Here is a 27,656-nt window from a genome sequence, read left to right as displayed (position 1 = left end):
TGGAAATTGTAAAAATACATTTTACATCCGTAAATGAAAAGCATAAAATTACCATCATTTCCAGTGGCAATTATCAGTATGTAATTCTGTTAACCAATTTGTGCCCTGTATTACAATTGTGTTAGATATTAGAATTTGATTTTTAACATTAGATATAAATAGTTCTGACTGATTCTAAAGTTTCACTTACAAGCTCCATATATCGACTTCCGGACCGTAGTCTCTACCAGCAATGTAAAGCTCAGGGGCGGCATACTCGGGCGACCCACAATGTGTCTTGAAGAGTTCGTCAGGTCCGCATTGATTGCTAAGACCAAAATCTGTGGCATGAGAGGGAGGTAGGAGGAGAAAGGGAGAGGTGGAGAGAGAGGGAGATAGGGGGAAGAGAGACGGGGAGACAGAGTGAAAGAGGGAGAGAGAGGAGATGAAAGGGGAGCGGGGAGAGGGGGAATGGCGGGGGGTAAAATAATGGTAAATGAAGCTCTTTAATCATCTTCATGATAGCAGTGTTTCACACGAATCTTGTCATTTAAAATGGAAGGGGGTAGTATTCAGTGAGTCCCGTATTATTCTCAATCTTGCTGGTTTACGCGCTCAAACTTTTTAACAAAAAATAAAAAAAACACAATAATGCACGAGAAGTGTTCATCGTTTTGAGAAAACTTTCATGGGACAATCATGTAGGTTCTTGTGCAGCTTGTAGCATGAATTGCAATTGAACGTGACATATACCAATCGTAAACTCACCTATTATTTTCACATTCTCTCGTTTCTTGTCCATCATGATATTCTCCATCTTCAGATCTCTGAAAGAAAATAAAAGAAGACCAAATAATTTGTTAAGTGGCCTATAATAAGGCATGAAAATACCTACGACACATATCCTCTCAACGGGAACAAAATTCCAAGCGTTGTTCTTACCCCTACCAACGCCCTTCACTGATCGTTTATTATATTTTTTCTCCAGTCATCTAACATAACAATAAACAGTGTATGAAAAATTGTTATTGTTCATAATTTACACGAATATCTTGTTTCTGAAACTGAAAACAACAAAGTCACCCGCCAATCCGAATATTTATGGACCCTAGGCTAAGCTAAGGTTTTGGTTGTGGTCAGGAGGCATGGGATATTTGTAGAAATTAGTATTGCAAAAACACCCCCTTTTCAGCAAGAAATGATACCGATGTTTGCGCAAGAAGTGCAACGGTAGGGCGACTCCCCTCATAGTGAAATGACATCAAGATCAGGAAGATTGTGGTTAAATATTAAAAGTCACAGGGGAATAAAAACCCGTTAAAAACTCATATGATCACTAAAAAAAGATTGATTTTGTGGCTGAAATAAGTATACATGTAGTATGATATTCCTGAAGTTGAAAATGCCAGGTTAGAATTTACTGGTATCAATGAAATTGTCTAATCAAGCAGCTGGTGCTGATCGAAAGAGAGGGAAGGGGCGCAACGGGCATGTGCCCCCATCTTTGGCTCAAAGATTCGAGCCACTTTGCAAATTATGATGAGTGCATCCTCTACCACCACTCCATGATATTGAGGAGGCGTGGAAATAGGGCATACCTTCGAGTGAGAAGATAATAAACAAAATACCTCATTTCGTGGAAGACGGGCAAGATGTCAAAGACCACCTTATTCTTCAGTTGAATAATAGCGTTAGAAATAAGGACACGACCGATACATGTCTTTTTTCAACACTATTTTTTAATTCTCCTTTTCGATCTTTTGCTTTTTTTTTATTTTTCAAACCATCTCTCCCCTTTTTTTACAAGGTCTACTTGTTTGTTTAGAAGCGTGAGAAAACGATGACAGAATGGAATAATCGCTTGGTATCGATGCTATGTGATTGTGTTTATGCTCATCGGGGGTTGTAGGGATGTAGTTTGCCTAAGGGATGTTTCATTGACAGATATTTGTCAATGATGACGTCCTTCCCAGATACCATTCATAGATCTCACTTTGCACTGAACTGCCTTTTTTTCCGAGTCCTATACATAACTGTATTCGATATAACAGATAAAACACATAGGTAGGAGCTTTACTGATTTTTCTAAATTACGGCAATCTTAACTACTCGACTCCTCTTGGGAACATCTTAGTATTTTATCGCCTGCCTATACCACTCACAAGATGGAAACAATAATACAGGTATCATGAATGAGTAAAGAAGAAATAAACCAATTTCTAAACCAAATGAAACCACATTAAATATGACAAAATAATGAGTATTGAAGACCGTGAGATGAGGGAGAATGAATGGCAGTGGTCAATGATTATTATTCCTAATGAAACCTTATATTAAGATGACATACAATGTCAATCATTGCATTGATCTAATGTTAATTTCTATTGAATTGTTATATATGACTTGCACAGTGTCCACGGCTATATGTATAATCATGTCATGCATGTGTAATGAACAAATTCGGTTGGATTTGCGATCGTTATTAGTTTTAAATCATCACAGGGAGAAATACCTAAATACTAAATTGGCTAAAAACGTCAAAAAGGGCGTCTCAGCTACACCCAAACTCTTCACCATGTTCACGTTCGTCAACAAAAATACCATCATGCCTTCCCCCGCCTGGATGCCAGAGGGCGTGTGTCGAAAGTTCAAGCGCGCACAGAGAGGGTTCAAGTGGACGAAAAGACCCAGGTACAGAATCGAGCTGTCAAAATACCCGTGTCTCATGGGATAAACAATGGCTCAGGGGGACACGGGGGTATGTTGGTGGGTTGAGGGTGCCAAACATGTCGGAATGGATCGAAATAATGGTACAAATCTAGAGAAAACTCATCACGGTCTCCAATGGGCCTAGCATAGCGTGCAGAAACTTGAGGGGGGGGGGGGGGAATACCATCAGCAAAAAAAAATATTAAAGTTTGATGTGTTGAATTCTCAAAGAACGGTACAATGATTTCAAGATCATCGATATGGAATCCAAGTAGCCGCGTAGACAACACCGACATATATTGATCTAAAACTGAAATAGTGTCAAATTATCCGACATCGATGTTAAGATGCGAGACTGTCGAGCGTTTTCCTCATGATTCCCGATGTATTTCAATATAATTCCAAAATGTGTGCAAGAACTAGGACCTAACAGTCAATTTTGACCAACGCTGCTGAACAAATTCCTGTACAGCATCTTATTAATGCATTAGGTTTGTTCTGTTGCTGGTTTCAGCAACAGAACAGAAATGAACAGAAACCCGCAACAAATAGTTTCGCAAGTCCTACCAGAAACAAACGCATGATTTAACCATGATTTCTTGTACAGGATCCCTGATTGAAGCAGAGAAACTGGAGAGTTTGATATCATAGCCAAACTTCATCATTCAGTTGAACATGGCGAACGAATGAATGTGAACGAACGATCGGTCAATAGTTCATTCTCACCAATAGCAATATTTTCACCCCAAAATCTTCTTACACTATGTCGATCCATCTCAGCGGGCGGGCACGAATTATTCCCGTTTCCATGGCAACCCTTCCCAGGGAGGTCCCCGACCTGCCACGCTAGATTCTGGATGAATGCCTGTCTTTCAGTTTCGGGTTCGATTCCATATTTTGTAGGTCAGGTCTAGAAATGTTCCTTTCGACGTTGATAGATATCTGGTAACACTGAAGGTATACAATGATGTGGCACGTTTCCGTCATCTCAATCAACTCGCTGTCAAAGCGCCTCATCAATCTTCGGTTTTTCTCTTCACCCCCCCCCCCCTCAAACCGGCGACATGAAACGCCCTTGGAAACGTTCTCTTCGCAAATGTATGAGGCAAAGAATAAGGAGATGTGTTAATAGTGGGCCACTCCTATGCAAACAGAATTTAAAAAGAAATTGAGATTCAGAAAAGTTAAAGACGACAGTTATTCCAGGCATAAAGCACTAGAAGATAGGGTAGGTGTCGTTCTATTATATACCATCCCCTTTTTTGTAAAACCATATACGGTCCATATGGTAGACGATAATGTCGCTGCACTCTGGACCCAACCCACCCCTGCCCCGGATCACGACCCCAGACAGTCGGGGGTAGACAATCACCCTCACCCCATCAACATCACTCCACCCTGCTAGTTTAGATGATAAACATACGCCAAGTAGAAAAGTGTTGGACTTTATACAGGTACGATTCACCGTTTGATGAACTAAATCTTTAAGGTTGCGCCGAGGTGACATATCCTTGGAATTGAATTAAACTACAGAGAAAATTCAATTGCAAATAAAAGCAAACTTGCGATCGCCATATATTATTCATGAAAGTAAGCATAGACCCTTTACCATACCATTAGCACTAACAGGGCGATATTTTGTTAAATGGTAATTTTGATAATCAAAGGAAGACAACTATATGACAATACTTTGAAGACAAGACACGTTTCATCATCTCATTAGGCCAGCGTACAATCAAACTCATATTCCATTCTGTCATTGTTACAGCCCATGACCCAATATTTTGTTTTTGTTTGATAAACAAAGAGTTATCAGAGGAGATTAATCTTGAATAACATATTGAGTAATGAGACATAAACAATAAGTTCATTCCATGTACTCGCATTATATTACCAGAAGCCAACTGTAGGCCCATGTCTTATACAAAGGCAAACAAGGGCGTCACGAGATACTAGCATATATCTATAATGGAAAGAGACGCTAATTAATCTAATAAAAGATACAGGGACTCTCTCCAGACGAATTGGAAGCGACCATTATCCTTCATGAGCTGTAGAAATGAAAGCTATTAATCCAATTTGAATCGATTCACACGATGTTGGGTAGCGGTGTAATGGAAACCAAATGTAGCATTTGGGGACAATTAAAATGGTTAAGATCCCAACCAATTTGGGTTCGAGGTATTGCTTTGCTGCACTCCACGTTCATTATCGAGTGGATACGTCTACTGTGATCAGTGTGATGTATGAGTAGATGGTGAAGAAACGAACTAATAATAAGATTGGTGTTGGTCTCATAAATGTTATTTTACATAATATATAACTTTGTACCGGTTGGGTGTTTAATAAAGCTGTTCGTAAGTTAAGAGCGACTTTAAGAACGACTGGTGATACTTTCTTGTGGAAAACGCGAGGGGAAATGGTATATTCATTGACGATTGTTAAGCGCGTAAGAAAGGTTCACGAGTCGTTCTTAAAGTCGCTCTTAACTTACGAATAGCTTTTAAGAAACGCTCCCTGCTCTGTTTTGCCTTTTACACTATCCCTTTTGCATTTCAACTGTAAATCCTTTCATCTGAAAATCAAATCGCCATCCTCCCATCCCCTGTTACTCATCCCCTCCTTCTCGACATCCTCTACCATTGCGATCACGACGATGGCATGTTTCACCTCATTATTTACCCCTCCTCATTCTAGTTATCCCATTATTATTCCTTTTATATCCTCCAACTTCTTCCTCTTATTCAGCCTCGTCTTCCCTGACCTCTTCTCATCATCTCATCGGCTTTCCCGTATTTTCCCGCAATTCTCCACCTTTTCCTAGCTTTGTTTCTCTCTCACACTCTTCAGCCGCGGCATCCCATTTTTTCCTTCTACATCACCACTACCATCACCACGAGACAGTTGTGTTTTTTTATTAATTAATTTTTCATTTTTGATCGTGATCACTGCGGAAAGGGAAGGCCCTGAAAAGTGCGGGATGATACATTTCCAATTTCCACGATGCATTTAGTTTAGCTCGTTGGTTTTATTCGTATGTCGTAACTACACATGCGAAGAAGAATTTGAAGTTACATCTTGAGACATAAATCCTCTAGTTTGCTCATGGACCTACTATGGTTTGCTCAAACAGTAAAGTATGATTTGCGAATAAAAAATAGTACTGCCAAAACCATAGCACCTGTGTACAATACCAGTCGAGCGCCCTCTGTCAGCAAGAAAGGAAGATACGGAGGTAAAACAGTGGGACAAAATTGAGCGAGTTCTTTCACCTCGTTCTGAGTAGTTTCATGGAAAAGGTGTTCATTTCTCTTAAGGGAGGTAACACAGCATGATGTTCTCATAGAATAATTTTCAGAGCCCTCGAGTTGGAATAGATAAACTATGACCCGAACACTATGACAACAAGGTGCTATTCACCTCGACATGTACATGTATTTACCTAAATGGTGGGGGCATTATTTAGTAACTTTAGTTTTTTACTCCATTGAGTCATAAATTATCAATCCTAGTCCACCAAGGCCCATGTTTTTGATGCCCTATTGAGTGACCTCGCTGTCCCTATCTTCCGTCTTGGATATTCGCTGTGCCTTTTTAAAAATATTTTATTCATTTCTTTATTATTTGTGTCACTTGTAATATAAGAATTTGGTCCGGACTCCGGAAAAGTGAACTAATCGATAATTAAGGTATTTCTTCCACTATCTGTTTCCCAAAATCCAGCACATTTCGATGAAGAACACCTTAAAACTCTTTGACCCGGTAAAAACATAAAGGAAACAAACAAAGAAATAGCCTCGATCACTTTGAAATACAAACAATTTGTAAGTTTAGAAGCTGCCATCAGCTCATGGATGAATTGCCCATTTTGTCCACAATTTGGTGTGAAATGAGGTGAAAATGGTGATCATGTCCTCCATTTCCCCTGGACAACAGAACCTTGTAACCAGTGACCATTGAGTGACCAGACACTATCTTCAAAATTTATCCACTAAACACAAAAAAATGAGGCTGACCAGGCCAAACGCCACAAGTGGTCATTATCCAAAAATACGCTCCATTACAGCTTACAAGATATAATAAAAGATCACGGAGATTTGCACTGTTATCGGCTAAGAATGTACAGGCACCACTTCAGACACTATCTGGCATGTCTGGTGTCAACGTTAGGTTTTAACACGTGTTTGTCACTTCAGCGACACCTTAGAGTATGTGTTGACCTCGATGAGGTCACCGAGTCCAGCTGTGATTTACGGGACAAGAGGTGAGCAAATCATACTATAGTTCAAATAATTTTGGATAAATAATACAAGGTGTAATACGATTTGCAAGTTGTATTTTTTTGTTACTAGCTTTTTTTCAAAACCTTCATCAGCGAAACACCTCACAAGGGCAAAAAGTGGGTACATAATGCACCTCCCAATCTCCTTCAAAATCATACATTTATATTCGAAAGTGAAATACTAGTACTTTAACTATTGTATATTTTGTGTAAAAACATTCTAAAACTGAAAGTGATTTTGAAATGGAAGGGAGAGTAAATGGAGCTATAGTGGATGCGGTGCGCTTGTTTTGCAGGTGTCTGCGAAATAAGAGAGAGTGACAACACTCCGAGTCCTATATCGATGATTATTAAACAGTGAAATAAAGATTGCCATTTTTTTGAAGTAATGTTCTATTTTTTAGAAGGGGTGGTGAAATGAAAGCTTCTTATCTAAGCTGGCCAACCTCGAAGATGTGGAACATTTCCAATCATCTTGAAATGATTTGGAAAAGATACTTTAGGAGACCATGGAGATGACCAAGCATCTACAGGTCTCGCAGTGGAGTCCATCTGCTTGAGACGAGGTCAACAAGAGGCATCCAGGCGTTTGGATTTCGGCGCCGAATGCAAGAAGAGTTGCACGCACCGTGGAGTTACCGTTTAAGAACTCTTGAATCGAGCTAAAAACTGATTTTACTGTTGAGAAAAAATAATACAATTATGCAGACAGCGTCGCTGCAGAATAGTGAGAACATCAGGGAGAAGGGGAAAGAGGAGGTAGAGAGAGAGAGAGAGAGAGAGGGGGGGGGGTTAGAAAGGGAGATATTTTCCAGTTTGTCTATTTAAAATAATTTCATATCATTCCATATCATTATCATTTGTATCTTAACTCCTTTTAATAATTCATCAACATATTTATCTGTGTTATCATTATTCATTTCTTCAAGAATTATTTTGTTGTGTTTTCACGTGTTCCATGTGGATTGATTAATGGGTAATCATGGTAATGATACTGATTTGGAAGGGTTCGAAAATGCCACAACATATGAAAAGAAATAAAACCACACTCATAGAGCAGGCAGCGAAGGACTGGTACTTCATCCTAGCTCTCCCTCGAGTTCTCCTTTTCACTATGTCAAGCACTTGTTACAGGAGAAGTGTACCAACATTTCAGAGGAATATCGACTGCTTGAGTATCTATTTCTGGAACAAGTGGATAATTTATTCAGACTACTCTGAATAAAAATGCGAAATAAAATTAGTATTGATCGCAGTAAGAGATCTTTTTTCAGTTGCTTCTAGATACAGATGTTGCAAAACACATCATTTGTATTGTAGTATTCTATTTACTCATTGTAGTCTTTTAATTTCGATGCGTTGCTATACGGCCATCAAGACTTCATTTTTTCATATCAAAATAATGCCATTGCTGTTCAATGTTCTTCGGCAAGTTTAATACCCCCCAGTGCGTTTAATTTCGTTTACAACCGTGTCGTTGATAGTTTTGCTTAAAATTGAAAATTAAATCCCTTAAGGTGGGATGAAACAGATACTGCCCCTATCCCCCCCCCCATCAAACATACCAAAATAAATAGACACAATAATAATAAACATCTATCGTAAGAAATTCTTTTAGTCCTCGTCAAGAGTGGAAATAAAGGACCGGTATACATGATAATTTTATTTCCTGCCTCTCAAAAATAGTGATGGAATCTGTGAAATTGGGCCATTATTCGGGTTACCTGGGGGTCAAATCTGGACACAGAGATTGAAGGAAAAAAAACCCTGTTGACCCGATCACTTAAGTGATTTAGAATATCGAACTTACTCCCTCTGAAAAGAAATATTTCGATATACATCGGCTCGCACGCACCCACGTGCGGCAATGAATATTCATGATGAGTAATACCAAACAGAAAACATACATTCACTTCAACGAGAAACTGCAATCGACACAGGGTTCCTTTTCATGGTCTGAGAGATTTTACATCACCAAATAAATATTAAATCGTTCATACGAGTGAATAATGTATGCAATCTAGTTTTCAAAACACAACACGTTCTTCACAAATTGTTTGTAAATAGTAAAATACAGAAACGTGGACAATGTAGATATGCGGTCTATGCTACCAAGCATAGGGTTAAATGTGTGGAAAGGTACAGGTGCCACGCCCACCTAAGGAATGCCACTCCCACATCCTACCGGAGAATGATAGGTCCATGGTATAAGATTTCGGCTCTCTGATCGTCGAATGGATGCATGGATATGTACATTCATAATTATGGCATCAAAATATGATAGTGAGTAGGCCTATATTAAATTGAAATTGGAATTTTTAATTGTGTAGTAAACCCTATACATTTTGGAACCGTGCGAGTAACTAGTTAGTAGACCCTGCATCTGGGCAAGAGCAAGAAGGAATAGGGACATTTTGGAAGCTGACTTGAATAAACTCATTTAGAGTTTGTTGGAAGGAGAGGGAAGAGAACGAGATAGGGGAGGGGGGGAGGAGATTGTATTTGAACTTGAAGTGACCTATCAATAAGGGATTTTTACCCGAATGTTATCGAACCTTTTAGCTCTGCAAAGGAGTTCGGCAGGTGCAAGAAGGATTAAAAACTTCTCGACTAAAATACTCGATCAAAAAGGTTCAAATCAGGTTCAGAGGTCAAACGCATCTCACCCCTCCTCTCCAAAACACAACAACAACAACTCAAACCTCTTTCAGCGATAGTCCCCCTTTCATGGCATTGCAAGTGGATAGTCACATCAAAGTTAATAAAGCATAAATAGTTTAAGGAGTCTTCAAGGGGTACAATAGGGGGTAAGCGCGTGCCCCTCTGGCGATGGAACTTCGCACGCGTTGGCCCCCGTCCCTTTGTAAACCTCTAACCAAAAATTGGGGTTTGACTCTCTTCGAGGAAACCATATCCAGAAATTCAATACGCTACAAATAACAAGCATGTAAAGTGTGTATTCTCTTGATCGATGTCAACCGAAGTTCAAGGCCTTCACTAGACCGGGCACAAATACACCTTTCATGAGTCTAAATAGGTGGGGCAATAATAGAGAAAAGCGATTTTAGACCGCAACATTAATGCGTTCCGTCATAATGCTGTAGGGCAGAAAGGTATGAAGGGTTTTGATGCCACATTGTCAATGTCATTACCGACAAATCATGAAGACGGCTAATCAGAGTTGAGATTTTATGAATGGCATGACAGAATGTAATAAGAAATGAAAAGCATTCTGGAAAATAAGCTACGGGCATTTTTACTTTTTTTACGGGCATTTTTACTTGATTTTCTAGTAGTAAACGCATTAAGCAACCGTCATCGTTTTTGAACAATTTTCCCGCGAATGAGAAAATCTGCCGACGGATTATTCATGTAATTCGAATTCCATCCAACACTTACATCCTATCTCTCGTTTTTCAAGTTTATACCAAATCAATAAAATGTGGAGTTGCATTACCAAAGATAGAAAACTTCCATGGCCCCCAGACAGCATCACTAAATCTTTAAGCAATCTCAACATTAAGACACAATATTGTGTCAAGTAATCAAAACCATTTTTTGGCAGAGATGACGTTAGCAACGGTATCCATTATTTGTTTTGAACTCTTGTCCAAAATCAGGGAAAAAAGAAAAGAAGTTCATCTGAGAGTGATTAAGTTTTCCCTTCTTATCGAGGCCAACATAATTATTCCTCTGAAGATGAATAGTAAGGACGTGTAAATATTCATTATTCATAACTCTAAAAATAAGGAATCACAGCGAAATTTGCAGACCATTCATATTTTGGGGCCATGTACTTTTAGTTGACCGCATATTTACAGGTGATTGTGTCCAGGGATCAATCATATCCCATCGCTGTCATTCTTCAGAAATGAATATAATTATCTTTATTTGCTCAGTAAATCCTCTTATTTGCTCTATCGCCGGAGAAGGTTCAGTTTGGATGCGACTCACAACAATGGCGCGTGCCGAATCGATTATCCCGGGGGGCGTTTCATCAACATTTTTGTCCGACAAGTTGTCAGATCTGACAACTTTCCCTGATTCTGATTGGCTGACAGGTACTGTTGCTATGGTAATTGTCGGATAAAACAAGACTTGTCGGATAAAATGCTTTAATGAAACACTCCCCCGTTCTCCCCTCTCCTACCCCACCCCTATCTCTGTATTTCTTCAGTTTAACAATTGTTTTCAAAAAGGGTGGAAACGGCAAAAGAGTGATAATTTCAGCGGGTGATTTTTCAAACGTTGCCTCTTTGCTATATACCGCATGTTTAAAAACCTATCATGCATTAAGTTCATTGCAGGCGTATATACGCAACAAAAATATACCGTCACAGGGGAAACATAAAAAAAACCTTGAATGAATTTGTATGACATGCATGAGACAGTGTTGGGAACATCAAAGTGGGGAAAAGGGAAGTATCAAGCGAGCAAACATCACAATTTCCTCCTTCGTTCTCTTTATTTCGCATAACATATAAAATGGGATGCAACTTCAATTCCTTGTCTATGCCACGATGTTGACACAACCTACAATTTGGTCTGTCTTCACTAAAAGTTCATATTGTGATATTTTTATTGGCATCGATCCTCACGCATACTAGGCAATGATAGAACCAAGTTTGTTTATTATATCAAATACAGGTAAGGAAAGTGTAGTCTATAAATAACATCGAAGTCAAAACAAAAACAGGAACTCTAAATATAGATTTATGAATTCAATCAAAGAAAAAAAGACCGAAGTAGCCCGGATGAATCACGGAAGATGTTATCTAGCGCTGGCAGCTTGGTCCCCTGGTTATGCGGGCAGGAAACGACGTCGTGATTGACGTCATATCCGTGTCACCTTTAATCGTCTATGGCGACATCCGTGACCTTATCGTGACCTCCGAGGTCACGATAATTCTATCAATACCACCAGCTTTTGGGAATAGACAGAACTAAACCTGTATACTGAAACAGAAAGGTGAAATTCAAATAGGGGCAGTATGGAAGCCCTTGTGCAATCAAATCGTATGCGCATGCCAAATGCGAGCTTCTGATTGGCTGAAAATCATATTGCATCTTGTGTTCGGAGTTGCAATCTTATTCCAAAACTTCGAGAATTTTATATTTACTTGTATCAAATTGGCGCCACTAAACCCAACTAAGAAACATCATTATGCAAAAAAAAACTTTTAGAAATCTACTAAAATTCATGCCAAAAGTGTTCGTGACGTTTCGATGACGGTTACATCAATATGTGGTTTCAAACTTTCGAATGAACTCTGCTATCATATTAAAGAGAAATTCCAGTAGTTGCAGTTAACACTGATTTCATGAGAAAGTCTGTAAAACAAGGCTTAATTGCAAGTATATCATCGAGGATCTAGATCTGGTACAGTTACATTAACTGGACTTTGTGAAATCTTGAAATCTACGCTGAAAAATGTTCACACCGAAAATCCCCAACACAGATAAGCGCACGTGGGACAATGTATAATTATTGCTCAGGGCGTCGGGCCCGACGCCCTACCCGAATCCCGTGCTTATTTGCTGATTTCTCAGCAATTACACAATTTCTTCCAGAATCCTTTGGCACATGCGTTTTCTTTATACAAACAGACACTTTAGTGGTCATTTCATTGGATTCTGAACGAACTCATTTTGATATCGTTACCAAAACTAGCATTTACCTTTAAACAATAAAATTCGTCTCATCAGATACATTAACACGGAAGCCTGCAAACATTCAACATAACTAAATAGTTCGACCCTGACACTGTATAGCCACGCCAAAGAAACGGATTTTAAACCGATCGGTGGTATGTTATTGAAAATATCGCGATCGCTTTGATCGTTATGAAGTCCACTTCACCGGTACACTGTAAAAACTGGGGTGTTAAAACTGACACCAATTGGTGTTAATAGAGGACAACACACCGAGGTGTTAACATTACACCCTAGAGATTGAACATAACACCAAAGAGTGTAACAACCAAAGTTGTAAAACTAAAGGTGTAAAACTAATACCACCAATTTAACACCGGTGTAAAATAAATGGTGTGGTCCTCTGATGTACAACGGTTATCACCACAGTTTTTGCTGTGAATGACCACGGCATTTCAAAGCAAAACTTATGACATAAGTCGTGATATATAACATAATACTCTGGAACTAGGTACGAGTGCAGCTAAATTTTAGATTTAATGTATTTGCATACAAATAAAATAAATCTGGTTTCCGATGACTTAACAATAATTATATAAAACTGTGAAAAAATATACCATAACAATATAGATAACAGTACAGTAATCAAAGAAAAAAAACACGAATTTATCACTTTCTCCGAATCGCAACAAGGAAATACCATGCGAAACCTCATTTAATTTAACGATGCAAAGTGTGTGTAGATTACGACCTTCTCCGTGTTCATTTCACTTTCCATCTAAAATGCTTATTTTGCATGATTTAAGATAAAAATCGGAATTCGCTATCACGCTAGCAAAGTAATGGGATGGATTTAAAAGGAGAAGATCTAATTTGACCCTTGACCTCGGCACGCGACTGTTTTGCCCAAAGTCGAGTGACTTGTGGATTCTGAAAAACAAGTGTCCTGTCTCTATTGGATCAGTGCATTTAACCATGGACCCTATGGTTTAAAGAGAAATGCCAGTAGTTGCAATAAACACTGATTTCATGAGAAAGACTGTAAAACCAGGCTTAATTGTCAGTATATCATCGAGGATCTAGATCTGGTACAGTTACATAAACTGAACTTTGTGAAATCTTGAAATCTACGCCGAAAATTTTTCACACTGAAGATCACCAACACAGATAGGCACATGTGGGACAGTGTATTATTATTGCTGGAATAAAGACCCGACGGAAGTGACCAAATCCGCGCTTATTTTGCTCATTTCTTAGCAATTACACAATTTCTTCCAGAATCCTTTGGCACATATTTTTTATTCATACAAACAGACACTTGGGTGGTCATGATATAAGATTCTGTAAAAAGTCATTTTGAGATCGTTACCAATACTGGAATTTATCTTTTACTCGTGCTCACTGTTGCCTCCACCACCCATCTCCCTCCTCCTTTCCCATTATCTCTCATCCAATACCACCTCTTCTCTTCCCAACCCACACCCTCCATAACTACTCTTTTGCACATGGTTTTGAAATGTTTGACTTACCAAAAATATGAAATCTTATTTGATCTAAAAAAAAATGGACACACGATCAGTGTTCTCTATTTCAGACTTCAATATCAAGAGACACATTTTGCTGCTAGTGCTACCAAATACCAAGCAGGTGTATCAGTTTGCCCCCCCCCCCCTCCAGGTACCACCGACTGCGTGGCAAAATTTAAATATTCTCTTCGTATTTTAGCATTTTCACTCCCCTAATTTTTGTGCGATGCAAACAAGCCTCATCATCATCCAACAAGGTAAACAAATAAAAATAAATAGAAAGTGTGAGAAAAGTTCCAACATTCATAAACTCCCAATTATTTTTAAATACATGTATATGCATATTTTTTGTCAATACCAGTACGTAAAACGGGTTCACTTTTGGAATGGTGTGTGTGTGTGAAATGTGACTGAATCTCTAGACTATCTTGTGGAAGTTAATCTGGATGTGTTTTCCGATCACTTTCGTCCCCTAATAAGAGTCATAAAACTTTATATTTATCCGGATAACAGTGACATACCGATACACGAGAAGCTGATTTCTGGTGAAAATGGATAGTTAAAGCTTGTGTATAGTTTTGGTAAATCCACCAAAATGCACCTATCACTCTTCCAATTTATTGCTAGCTAATTTGAATGGATATGCCCTATAACAGTTATGATGTGGAGGATATGAAATGAAAATGTGTTTTACAGGATAAATTTTGCGATTTTACATGGAAATTTAACTTGATCGGGTCACCCGATCAAATTAAAATATCTGTGTGTTTTTGTCTTTCAAATAAATCCTATTCCAAATCATGGAATGGGCTGAAACTTTAAAGATATGTTCTTTGTCTGTAACTTTTGGATATCTAATCACTAAATTTATAAGATAAGTGCTTGAATGCCCATTTTTTTAATTTAAAACAAGCATCGCCGAGAGAGGGCGCTATATATCCAAGATTTGAATATTTGAAATTTTCTCAGAGAAGTGCAGTTGGAAAAATATCTAACGGTTTCTACGCTTTAGTAAGACTGTCATATTAGATGATATTCGATTATCAATCACATTATTGACCCTTTACCAAAGCTATACACAGGCTTTAAACAGTGCAATTTTATTTTGTTGCTTCTTTTTTATCAATGTTTTGATATGATTGACTAGTTTTATTGCTTTGATTTATTTAATCATTTATAAATCTTTAAACATATTTATTCTTATTTGTATTAAGCATTTTAGGATTAAGGTTTAGGTTTATTGTATAATTTAGATAAGATTTAATGTATTACATGTAGTTATTATATGCATTTTGTACAGCGCATAGAGAGTCTTTTGACTATTATGCGCTATATAAATTTCAAATATTACTATTATTTCTCGATTTTTCTTTATCCTCTAAGCATATCTATCTATCTACCTATCTATCTATCTAACTATCTATCTATCTGAAATACTGGGAATCGGCTTAGAATATAAAAGAAGAGATATTAAGTGATAAATGTAGTTCTACTTCGACTACGTGTTTTCAATATTTAAAATGCTTTTGGCGCCTGCAGTCGACACTAGCATGACCAGGCAAAGCGTTATTAAGACAACATCTCCGTGATCTACAGCAATTTTAATTGACGTGAAACATCCAATATGAAGACAGTGACAAAGTTCTGCTTGCGTTGAATAGAATGATATCCCGATATTCTGTTTTATTATTGTTCTCACAACGCGATTCCACATAATCGATCTCATGTCGCCAATAAAATTTGATCGCACTAGTATCCCCTTCAAAGGTTCGCGCATCTCACCAACGAATGATCGATATTTTGAATCCGAGCAAAGGTATCGGCTTGCGTTGCGGCCAGCAGACGACATCGCCAGCACATTTCGCGATTATTAGTATTCCACGCTTTCGCGCCAGTATCTGCCATTGTGGCGATAACAGAGTGACTCATCTTTGCTTTTTTATCTATGGAATCACTTTACAACTTGAAATCGCTTTGCTAATACAATATTTGGTAGCGCAAACGCGTCAGACAGGCGGGCGAGCAACACCCAGTGATCGGTAGGTCGTCTATCTGTCTGTCTTTCTGTACGTCTCTATTATAGGTAATCTTCTTAGATGGAATGCCGTTCTTTAATTCCTCAAAATTTCTTTATAATAATTTAAGTTTGAATTTCAGCGACAGTTGAGCGAGAGTGTGTCACATCAAAGCGTTGGATATAATCAATTTTAAAAAAAAATCACGTTGTCATTATCGCAGCCCAAAGGATAGCAAATCTGTTTCCCCTCTATACAACGTATCAATATATTCTGGAAGAAGGGGGGGGGGGGGTGAACAAGAAAAGAGGCCCATAGTCGAACGCCACAACTTGACGTTGAGCGTGCACCTGTAATCCAAGCAATTGAAGCAACATGGACAGATGGAGTAAGTAACGAATTGAAGCAGAGGGTCGAGGTTCGAGCCGTGGTTGCTTCTTACGAATGGTGATGTTACAATCGTCCCAGACGTACATAATTCCTGATTCATAAACGTCTGTAAACACAGATATAGCAAACATACACACACATCCACTTGAGTTATTAATTGGTGGGTTAAGGGTTAATGTAACATCAAATACCATGGCTACAGAAACAGATAATTTTCAACTGTTAAACAGCCAAGAATCATCATTAGAAGACGAGATGTCTAGCTATCCTACTGTCAGAAAAATAAGGAATGAAATTAAGAAGTAATGGACGAAATCACCTCGAGTGTCAGCAGTCCTCAATCCCGACGCAGCCACAACCCCGAAATTGGCGTCTAACTTCACAATCCATTCGCATCTCATTGACCCGTTAACCCACACTGAAATTATCGAGCGATGTAACCGTGATTTTTCACGCCGGCGCAAACCCACGTTATTGATTAGTTCATGCTCGTGCCCAAGGGAGGGAGGTAATCATGTAGCACATTATCCATTATAATCGCCCTGCTCCTTTTCCGCCAGGGCAGAAGTTGACAACTATCTGCGCCACTGCAAATAATAAGGGCCATCTCGCAGATCACACTTTCTCTGCGTTGACAAAACAATTCCGACATCAGTCCCGCGATGCGTCATATTTATTGCAATGATAACAGCATCGGAAAGGGTTTACATCTATCACTTCGAAATTTATGCGGCGATTGTCTTTATTCGTTCGGTATTTTGTCTCCGAGACTCTTTACCAAATTACTCTTGCAAGGTAAATGAAGCGCGTGGCGATGAAATTCAAAACCCGTTGCAGACGAGATTTTTTACCGCGAGAAGTCCTTTTTTCCCCCATATTTTTGGGGGTTAGGTTTTCTGTGGCGCGCGATTGGTCGTCGGGTCGAGTGTGAAAAAGGCAACTCCTCGGGCTGTAATAGAAGATCGGAGCGTCAAACTGTCTCAAAGAGTCCTTATTGTAACTATTGTACATAGAAAGATAGATACACGATAGAAAGAGAGAGAGAGGGGGGGGGGGTGAGGGCTGAATATTCTGTCAAAGTCAAAATTTATTTTTACAAATACAAAACCTGAAAAGCTAAAGAAAACAAACTTGAAGAAAAAAATGCAAAACTTGGAATACCATATAATCGAATTTCGACTTACCTATTCTCAATTTTAAAGGTTTTAGATGCATATAATAAGAAATACTAAAATCATTATCCACAAAAGAACGTCATCAGATGATGATAAACAGGTATTTCTATTTTTTTTTAATGTAGAATTTTAGATCTATTGACAGTTGTTTCTTCGACATTCTTGTGCATTTTTTTTGCTTGTGGTTTACGTGGTAAGTCATCCAGCCAGGAGACGGGACCACATAGGTCCATGGTAATACTCAAATGATTCTATAGATGAGCTGGAAATTTTAAAACTTGACTTGTGTGGTCATTCAATGATTGACAATCCTTCTTAATTTATCAATTCGTTTATTCGTCCATCCATCATCCATCCATTCATCCGCCCATTCATTTATTAATTCATGCATGCATTCATTCATTCATTCATTTATTCATTCATTCATTCACTTATTTATTTATTCATTCATTCATTCATTCACTAATTCATTCAGTCATTCATTCATTTATTCATTCACTTATTCATCCATTCATTCGTTCATTCATTCATTTTATTCATTTATTCATTCATTCATTCAATAATTCAATAATTCATTCATTTATTAATTCATGCATGCATTTATTCATTCATTCATTTATTCATTCATTCACTTATTCGTTCATTCATTTATTCATTCATTCATTCACTTATTTATTCAGTCATTCATTCATTCATTCATTCATTCATTTACTTATTCATCCATTCGTTCATTCATTCATTTTATTCATTCATTCATTCAATCATTCATTCATTTATTAATTCATGCATGCATTCATTCATTCATTCATTCATTTATTCATTCATTCATTCACTTATTCATTCATTCATTCATTTATTCATTCATTCATTCATTCATTCAGTCATTCATTTATTCATTCATTCATTCATTTATTCATGCATTCATTGATTCATTCATGCATTCATATATTCATTCATGCATTCATTCATGCATGCATTCATTCATTCATTCATTCATTCAATCAATGATTATCAATCAATCAATCAATCAACCATAATCAATCAATCATCCAACCAAGAGAAAGTTTGAGCCTGATCGACACAAACGCAAATATAATTCATGTGGAATAAAACAAACAATTTCCAATCATTACTCTACGCTTTAATTTCATATTTCAAAAATATTTGTGACTTTGGTCACGTGACCATAATATGAGGTCAAAGTAAAGATTGACGAAGGTTACCATGGTGACCACACCAATGATGAATGAGCGCTTGTTCGCGTTGGTCACCACTGGAATGATAGAAACTGACCACTAAGCTACCAAGATTGACACGATGATGGAAGGGATGTTTGGAAAAGAATGGAATTCGTAATTGCTGTCTTCTGTGGTTTCACTTGAATAAGAGCATGTAAATTGTTTTCACTGTCTTATTTGTATCCAAGGAGTGACTTTCTTTTTTTAATTACCTCAAAACATGTAAAGCTTCATTTGGGGTGCGGTATTACATGCACGAAAGAAGTAAACAAAACAAAAATCCTTTCCGCTCCCTCCTGAAACTCACGTCAGTCACTTGTCTTGTGTCATAAATGACCACAAAACAATTCATCGCCATAATAATTATATGGGGTTTAGGCCTATACATTATTTTCAGGGAAAGGTGAAGACAGTTATAATTGACAGGCTGGTGTCACTCCCTTGATAAAAAGATATATTCAGTTTGTGGGTATTTAGCCATTTGGCTGCGGCGAAGGATGACTTTTTTTGTGATTGTGACGATTACAGGGAAATTTCAATCCCACCAAAAGAGGGCGCACTATTAACATTCATTCTTTTTTTTATCAAAGTAAACGACCAGAAAAAAAAGTCGAGTCCTCCCCAAGGGACTGGCAATGATGGTGCACTGACTAGGTTCATTTATCGATGATACCTCAATCAAAACTTTGGAAAACATCTATTGGATATTCATCCATGATGATAACCTACACAGAGTACATGGGTTTGGGTCTAAAAGATTTCTCAATAATTTCAAGTAAAATGTTACTATTCCCAACCATATTCATTCTTCTTCTCCTCTGTCCTCTCCCTCTTTTTCAACATTAAATTTCACGAATGTCGCCTATCGAATTAGGATTTTATTGCATGAATTTTGCAAATATGTTTCTCTTAAAATCATTCTTAAATAATTCTGATCAATAATGACATACGAATCGGGAGGTGGGCATTCCATTCTGATATTATCACACAGCAGAAACTGTGCCTCCAGTAAAAATTAGGAGACTTTAGAAGATTTTAAAACTATTTATAGACAATATTTAGATCATGCCAATTCATTTTTATCAGAAGTTATCATAAGGTCATTTCTTGGAAATGAAGTTGCCTCAAGTTCAAAGCGACGCTGTTACCTCGAAAGTTTTTACAGCAGCCGAGACCGGTATGTGAACTTGAAGCCTCGACCCAAATGAGAACAGAGAGGGAGAGAGAGAGAGAGGGGGGGGGGGGGCTTCAGATAAGGGACTGTGGTAGGAGTGGATGGAACTTAAGCGAATGACAAAGCTTATCAATAAATTGAAATATATCATTACGGCTCTGAGGTGTCTTAACAATTTCAGATACAGCGATCACGTAGAGTGCAAACCCTCCAAGCGATATGAGAAAGACTAAACATATCTCGGGACATATCTTTTTTGGAAAACAAAATAAAAGAAAACAAGTAATAACCCTATCCCGCCTGGAGTCCTGCAATACAGACAATGAAGTATAAGCTCAGTGTGTAAGTAGGCACAAGCACGAGTATACCACGAAACAGGTACGATCATGGGGACTTGCTCTACGATATACTCCGTCACTCGTGGAACTTTACTCGTATTCCGAGTGGGACGATCCCCGATGCCCCATCATCCTCGGCTATACTCTTGTTGAACTCGACATGAATTACATCGTTCAAGCATGCCCAATATTTCCTTTTGATTTGGAGAAAACAATTTGAGATTTGTTCAATTTCACGTTGAGTCGATCGGAAACGGACTGTACAAGCAGAAGATTTCCCTGAGCAAAATAAGCCTTTGATGAAGATGCATCGATTGGTGTGCGTCTTCTTTTGGCATGCTTGAGCCAATATATTAGGTTTAGACATGCCGCTATTGGATTTATATTGCTTTATATTGAAGTGACCAGTGTCGAAAGTACAGTGGACATAAATATGAAGACGAAGAAAGGTAGAACTATTGGGGGAACGATAACAACAAAAAGGGTGGTAAGGTGCGGAATAAAAATACGACCTGCAGAATAAAATAATAGCAAGTTGCATGGACGGGAAGGGCAGAAATGGTAGGAAGGAAAATCACCGAAAATACGTAGGACTAGAGGAAAGAAGAATGAAAAGGGGAAAGAGAAGGAGGGTGGGGTAGGGGAACATGGCAGTATAGATAAGAAGTGTAGGAGTAGCAGAAACGATTCAGAAGACAGTGAACGTACCCCCTCCCCCAATACAAAATTCAAGCAAAGAATGTGGAATGTTAAAGAGAGAGTCAGAGAGAGGGGGGGGGGGGGGGAGGGGAGAGAGAGGTGCATGTGGATGTGTGTTTGGGTGCATGTGTAGATAGGTACATGGAAATAATGATTTCAAAAGAAATACACAAATAAAGAAATATTAAAAGAAAACAAGTAAGAAATATATTGAAAGAAAGATTGTTCCTATGAAATAGAATACTGAAAAACTGTCGGCATCACTGACCGGTCATCGAACGTGTCGAAGACACAAAAACAAAAATAATGTATCGTGCTCGGCAAGAAAGAAAAACAAATTTAGCTTAATTTCGGGTTTTTCGGACACCCTGCCCTTTAAAAATAGGCTACAAAATTGATCATCTTCAATCCTCGTTCACGCTATATCTAAGAAATTGTTTATTTCTGTGGAGTATCCTTGCTTGTGATGTGGAAATGAAGGGTTCATTTTCATCGGAGTCAAAACGAGCGTGGGATTCGATTCGATTTCTTATAATGTTTTCAGTCACCAATAAACATGGTAAACAAAGGGATTCGTAAAAAAAGGCACATTCAACTTTAAATATTTTTTTTATTGTAGTCGTAAATATTACCTATTTTCCTTCGCATGAATAATTCGGTATTCTCGCGTATACATTGTCCATGGTCAGAATAATATATCGAGGGTTTTATGTGAACAGAAAGAGACCCCCTATAAATAGGGGGGGTCTTTTATTTTCTATTTAATGTTTTTTCCCTGGAAATTCGGTTTTTCGGGGTGACAAGAGCTAAATATTTTTTTAATGGTAGAAAATACCCCCCCCCCTCGTGAAGAAATCCATCATTCACCATTGTTCATAGTCATGGATTAGGCCTACTGCTCCTGAAAATTGTTTATCGAGATAGAACATATTCATTTATCATTAATTTTATTATCTATTGTCATAGCAGATGAACTGATTAGTCCTTATGGTGATGGAAATCATTTAATGATAATCGAAAGTGAATATGCCTGGATTTCGGGAGCGTAAATAAGGAAATACGAAATAATCAGGAAATATGAAAGCTCTCTTCTTTATTCATACAATAACCATTATGATCTCTTGACATTATACCAAACAGCAATTCCGCCTGAATCGGAAGAGGGGTATGCTGTGAGAACGATGGAACATTATCAACTGAATAAACGTAAATAAATTCATGTTCAGGAAAAAAAAATAATCACTGTATTTCAACAGAACCATCATGATCCACTAGGAAGGTAGTGTTAAATGTTACGCGAAATAGACCTCGCCCATGATGTGAAAATTAATAAAATTAACTACAGGAACACTAAAACTGACGATTTTTTAAAATTACTATCGAGCTAAGGAAAATGTTAAAAATCTGGCCAGATCAATCCAATTTTCATTTAAGTCCAATGGTGTTCTTAAAATTAAATATTGTTCCATCGATAGTGAACATGGTGAATGGAGTTTGTTGTTGCTAATTCGCTGTCACGAGTTACATAAGGTTCAGCCAGCTAGTTTCAAATGACAACAATTTTATAATTCAGTATGATATATTCGGAAAACCTTTGTACACTAAATATTGATCAAAATTGGCATGCATAAGTCATGTAATAGTATGTACAACTCTAAATAGAGAAATGTTAACTATACATTTGAAAGGTTGGAGGAGTGACAACATTTTCTAAATGTTGCATTTACCACTTTAAATGGTTCGACCCAACACTTAAAATGTTGGATTCAGCTAGGTTGGATGTAACATTTGAAAAAGGTTGTCACTCCTCCAACCTTTCAAATGTTGATTTAACATTCGAATTTTTAGAGTGTAATGGAGGTTCTTCGCAGCAGTTTGAACCCACTAAACGACGTCCCATTTAATTTGCAACGACCACTGTTTATCAATTATTCTGCCTTTTTCTAAACGACCTCCATCCCTTCCTCCGGCTCACCTGCATGCACAGACCCTGATTGAAACTTTGATCAGCAAGTGGGTCTTTTTTTTGCTTTTTTAAATTTTTGAATGAGGGAGGGGGGCCTTCTCTACACAAGTCAATGGCGGGGACTCTAGGCTGCATGTTCAGACCACCTTTCTCGTGTGAATTCGAGAATTGACAGCAAACTACCTGCAGACAATGCCAGATATTGGGGAAACTCATTTTCATCACCCTAAAGTCTATGGCTCGTATTCTGATAGCAGGTTTAAAAATTCAGGTTTAAAGTTGTGGTTTAAGTATGGATAGCCAATTGTTACTTAAATAACTAACTGTAGAGATATCATACTTCAGCTCATTTGGCTCTCAAATCATTCATAATTGTCTAGGAATTATAAATAGATTATTGTCTTCACCATTGATGAATCAGAAAATAGCACATTAAACACAAGAAACATACAACTTAATAAAAACATTGATACTTTTGGCTTCCCATACTTAAACCACAACTTTAAACCTAAGTTTAAGTTAGACCCGACTTCAGAATACGGGCCTACATGTATATCTTTAATCATGGGGATTAGACATTTATAAAAATATAGCACTGTTAAACGAAAAACGAAATTCACCCATGCAATGGCCATGCTGGCACAGTTTGTGTAAAACCATCCCTATTCCACTAAAAAAAGAAAGAAAGAAAGAAAGAAAGAAGGAAAAAAAAACACTCGACATCGTTTTCCCTCACCTGTGAACGATGCCCTGTTCGTGCATGTGATGGAGTGCAGAGACCAGCTGACGAATGAACCTCCTAGCTACGCCCTCTTTTAATCGACCTCCCTGTTGACCCCGTACAAGGGTCAAAAGGTCACCACCAGGTACGTATTCCATGACCAAGCAATATAGTTGAGGTGACTAAAAAAAACCCAGAAATTTTGAAGAAAAAAGATGAAGAAATTTATTTTCAAGAAGTACAGTAAACTGTGCATCTTTTTTTGTTTGTTTACATATTCACTCCAAAAGAGATAAATACACTCTCAAAAGATGCAAATCTCACTCCGAATGGAGGGAGATCTTCCTCTTCCGAGATGAGTATAATTACAGACCAGATTCATGAGATTATAAATCTCTTTTGCATTTAGAGTCAAGATTTCAAACTTGCACAATTGATGCTGAAAATTATTGCATTTACCCAAGAACTATAGCCATTGCACTGCCCGTTCAGTATAAACATGATAAAGATATATAGAGAAACAATGCAATACGATAAGATGTGTGCTTTCTTTGTTTTCCACATTTAAAATAAATATGTCACCACTCTCGCCCAACGACCATTTATTTTCATTCCATTTGTTTGGAAACAGGGATTATCAGCAAAATTAAAAGACCATCAATCATAATTAGCAAAGAGAAAAACGAATACTTGTTTTCGATACTGTGTGGCTTTGTGATAAATTTATATCATGCCAGTTTACTATTACTTTCGTGTCTTCTTATCACAAAATCTTTCTAATGAAAGCGATCATTTCCCTTTTAATTGGTGTTTGAAACCAATTTGCTGAAAAGGAAAAAAATATTTACTCATATTGATCTACATTAAATAACTTAATGAAAGAAAGGTTGTTATAAATGATAATGGAATTTTTTTCAGAAACAGTGAAAATATGTTTTTGAATTATAAAATGATTTTTCACAAGTAAATATCATTAAAGGTCAAGTCCACCCCATAAATTTTCTTTACTTTGAATCAATAGAGAAAATTCAGACAATCAAGCATAATGCTGAAAATTTCATCAAAACCAGATGTAAAATAAGAAAGTTATGCCATTTTTAAGTTTTCCTAATTTGTCACAACATAGTTATTTGCACAATTTAGTCACATGCAAATGAGAGAATCGATGATGTCCCTCACTATTTTTTTTTATCATACAATATTTCAATTTTTGCAGATTTGGCAATAAGAACCAACTTGACTGAACCATAAAATGTTAAAACCATAAAATGTTAAACAATGGTAATTCCATACATTCAGGGAGAAATAAAACTTTGTTTTACAGGACAATGAGGAGAAAATTAGAATATTTCATATTTCACAATAAAATACAAAAGAAATAGTGAATGAGTGATGTCATCAGTCCCCTCATTTACATTCCAACCAGAATGTACAATTAAGGAAAATTCTAAAATGTCATAACTTTCTTATAACATCCGATTTTCATGAAATGTTCAGTGTATTTTTATGCTTGTTGCATTTTTTCTCTTTTTATTCAAATCAGCTTTTAAGTGTGTATTATTTAGTGATGGAAAATTTCGATGGGCATGTCGCTATATTATACTGGTATCATTTGCCTACTACTCATAACGTTACAGTGATAACAAATGACTGTCATTTCGATCCAGTTCAATTATATTTTGTATTTGGGTCGGGGGCTCCTTCCAAATGATTGAAAAGAAAATCAAACTTACACGTGATTCAGTCAATAAAATAAAAATAAAATAAATACTACTACTACTACTACTACTACTAATAATAATAATAATGATGATAACAATAATAATAAAATAATAATAATAATAATAATAATAAGAAGAAAACAAATACATTGTTGTCTATGCAAGGGGCTATGAAAAATCGTGACTTGATGTGGGCCCTCTAATCAGACCCCCCCCCACAAAAAAATGAATAAATAAATAAATAAATAAATAAATGAATAAATAAATAAATGAATAAATAGATAAATGAATAAATAAGGTAAAATATAAATATGAATTAACGTTCTTATTTAGAGCCCCAAATTTCTCTTTCCTCTTTAAAGTCTTCCTTAATACAAGTGTACTAGGCTCTTTGAACCCGGAAATACCACACTGAGGCCATAAAAACAATAACGATTTCAGATTCGGGTTACATTTGCCCTTTCACGATTTTTGATAAATTCGTTTTAATTTGGGAATTTTGCCAAAGTAGTTGAGTAAGGTATTAGTTTCAGGTTTCGAACTATTTGGAAGCAATTGGAAGTAATTGTTATCTTATTGATTAAAGAAGAGTTTTGTTGACTTTTTTTCGTTGTTCGAATGTATGAAAGTGTGCGCGTGCCCGGGTCGTTCATGGGTTGGCCGGAGGCGTGATTTATAAATGAAAGTGGGCGTGGCTTGTTTTTCATTTGCGTTACCCTGGATATAGAGATGAAGAGAGGTATGCTGAAACTGGAGGGGTGGAAATGAGAGAGAGAGAATGAGGGGTAGGGTGGGGTGTGAAGTCGATAGTCAGTGTCCCATTTGGGTGTGTGGGTATGTGTGTATCATGCCATTAGTCCCCTCTCCCACTACTTAATGCAAAATAAAACTAAACTTTATTTACACAGTACCCTCCATGTATGACGTATATACATCGTGATAGTTTCGTGTAGTTGTACGATGTTTGAAAACATATCGTGCTAATTTCATGCAATTCATTCGATTTTTTTTCTCGATTATTTGTTATTTTCGTACAGTTGTATGATCCTCAATACGATGTTTATATGTACTGTCGTATAATTGCATGTAGTTGTATGATGGTTGGATACGTGCATGACGTATCGTGATATTTTCGTATAGTCGTACGATGTTTGAATACATATCGCGTTTATTTCATGCAGCGCATCGTGCTCTTCGTGTTAGTTTCATATCAGTTGTACGATGTTTAGTCCTACAGTTCCATGCATATTGATGTTTGGATTGCAATAGTTTCGTACAGTCCAACGATATCTGAATACATACCGTGATAGTTTCATAGAGTCTTACGATGTTTGGGTGTCTGAGTTGTGACATGATCCTCGCCTCCCTGGTCAAATTCTTTTTCACATAGGGCTTGCTGATTTTACGTTTCTCAATCACTTTCAAGGCAACCTGTTAGACATGGGTAAATGAATAAATGTTGTTGCTTTAATTCGGATATTTGACCCCCCCCCCGACAAATTTTGCCGCCGCGCAAAATCTTTTGACCGCGCCGCTTGCTGACATTTAACTTCCAAGTCTTGCGCATCGTTCGAGACCAAATTTACGACGCCCAGGTGAGCGGTTTCGAAATTACGCAATATTTTGTAAGCGCATGTCGGTCCCAAAATTGCTTTAAAAAAAACGTGATTTACGTATACAAAGTCAATGCAAATTATGTTTTCAACCAAAAATTAGCATTCTACTAACTATATAAAGAGAGTTAAACGCAAAAAACATACATGTACACAAAAAACAAATTTAATGCAAATTTTATACGCCTATTTGCAAAATATTTGATTAATAAAAACATATGAGCAATTCATTTTTCGAAAATCTTACTTTATACTCTTGTAGATTACATTCGGTTCTACGCGCGTGCAAATTTTCGCGGCGATCGCGCAATCAACGGCCGAGATCTAAGGGGGGGGGGGCAAATTGACCCCCCCCCCAGTATATATTGGTCTGAAATAGCCCAGTTTATTTATTTTTTATTCATTAAAATATCTTTATACAGGATAACAAGCTCAGATTGACTGTTTTTCAGCATGGC

The 27,656-nt window shown here is 37.3% G+C and overlaps 1 protein-coding gene across 3 annotated transcripts in view; it reads right to left on the bottom strand.

Moving 5' to 3' along the window:
• LOC121430751 (MAP/microtubule affinity-regulating kinase 4-like) overlaps positions 1–27,656 on the bottom strand; it is a 69,980-nt gene that overhangs the window by 9,838 nt on the left and 32,486 nt on the right. For 2 of the 3 annotated variants that reach the window (XM_041628133.1, XM_041628134.1), the window contains exons 4-7: positions 26,888–27,016; positions 23,880–24,046; positions 748–806; positions 191–320 (exon numbers count right to left, since the gene is read on the bottom strand). In XM_041628133.1, the coding sequence (XP_041484067.1) occupies positions 191–320; positions 748–806; positions 23,880–24,046; positions 26,888–27,016 (485 nt within the window). Of the gene's footprint in view, positions 1–190; positions 321–747; positions 807–2,491; positions 2,777–23,879; positions 24,047–26,887; positions 27,017–27,656 lie in introns of those variants that run through there. The other variant, XM_041628135.1, reaches the window with a different exon arrangement.

Source organism: Lytechinus variegatus, chromosome 17 (genome assembly GCF_018143015.1).
Source record: "Lytechinus variegatus isolate NC3 chromosome 17, Lvar_3.0, whole genome shotgun sequence".
NCBI lineage: Eukaryota > Metazoa > Echinodermata > Echinoidea > Temnopleuroida > Toxopneustidae > Lytechinus > Lytechinus variegatus.
Note: the sequence above shows the minus strand (reverse complement) of the source record. Positions and strands in the feature narration are given on the sequence as shown.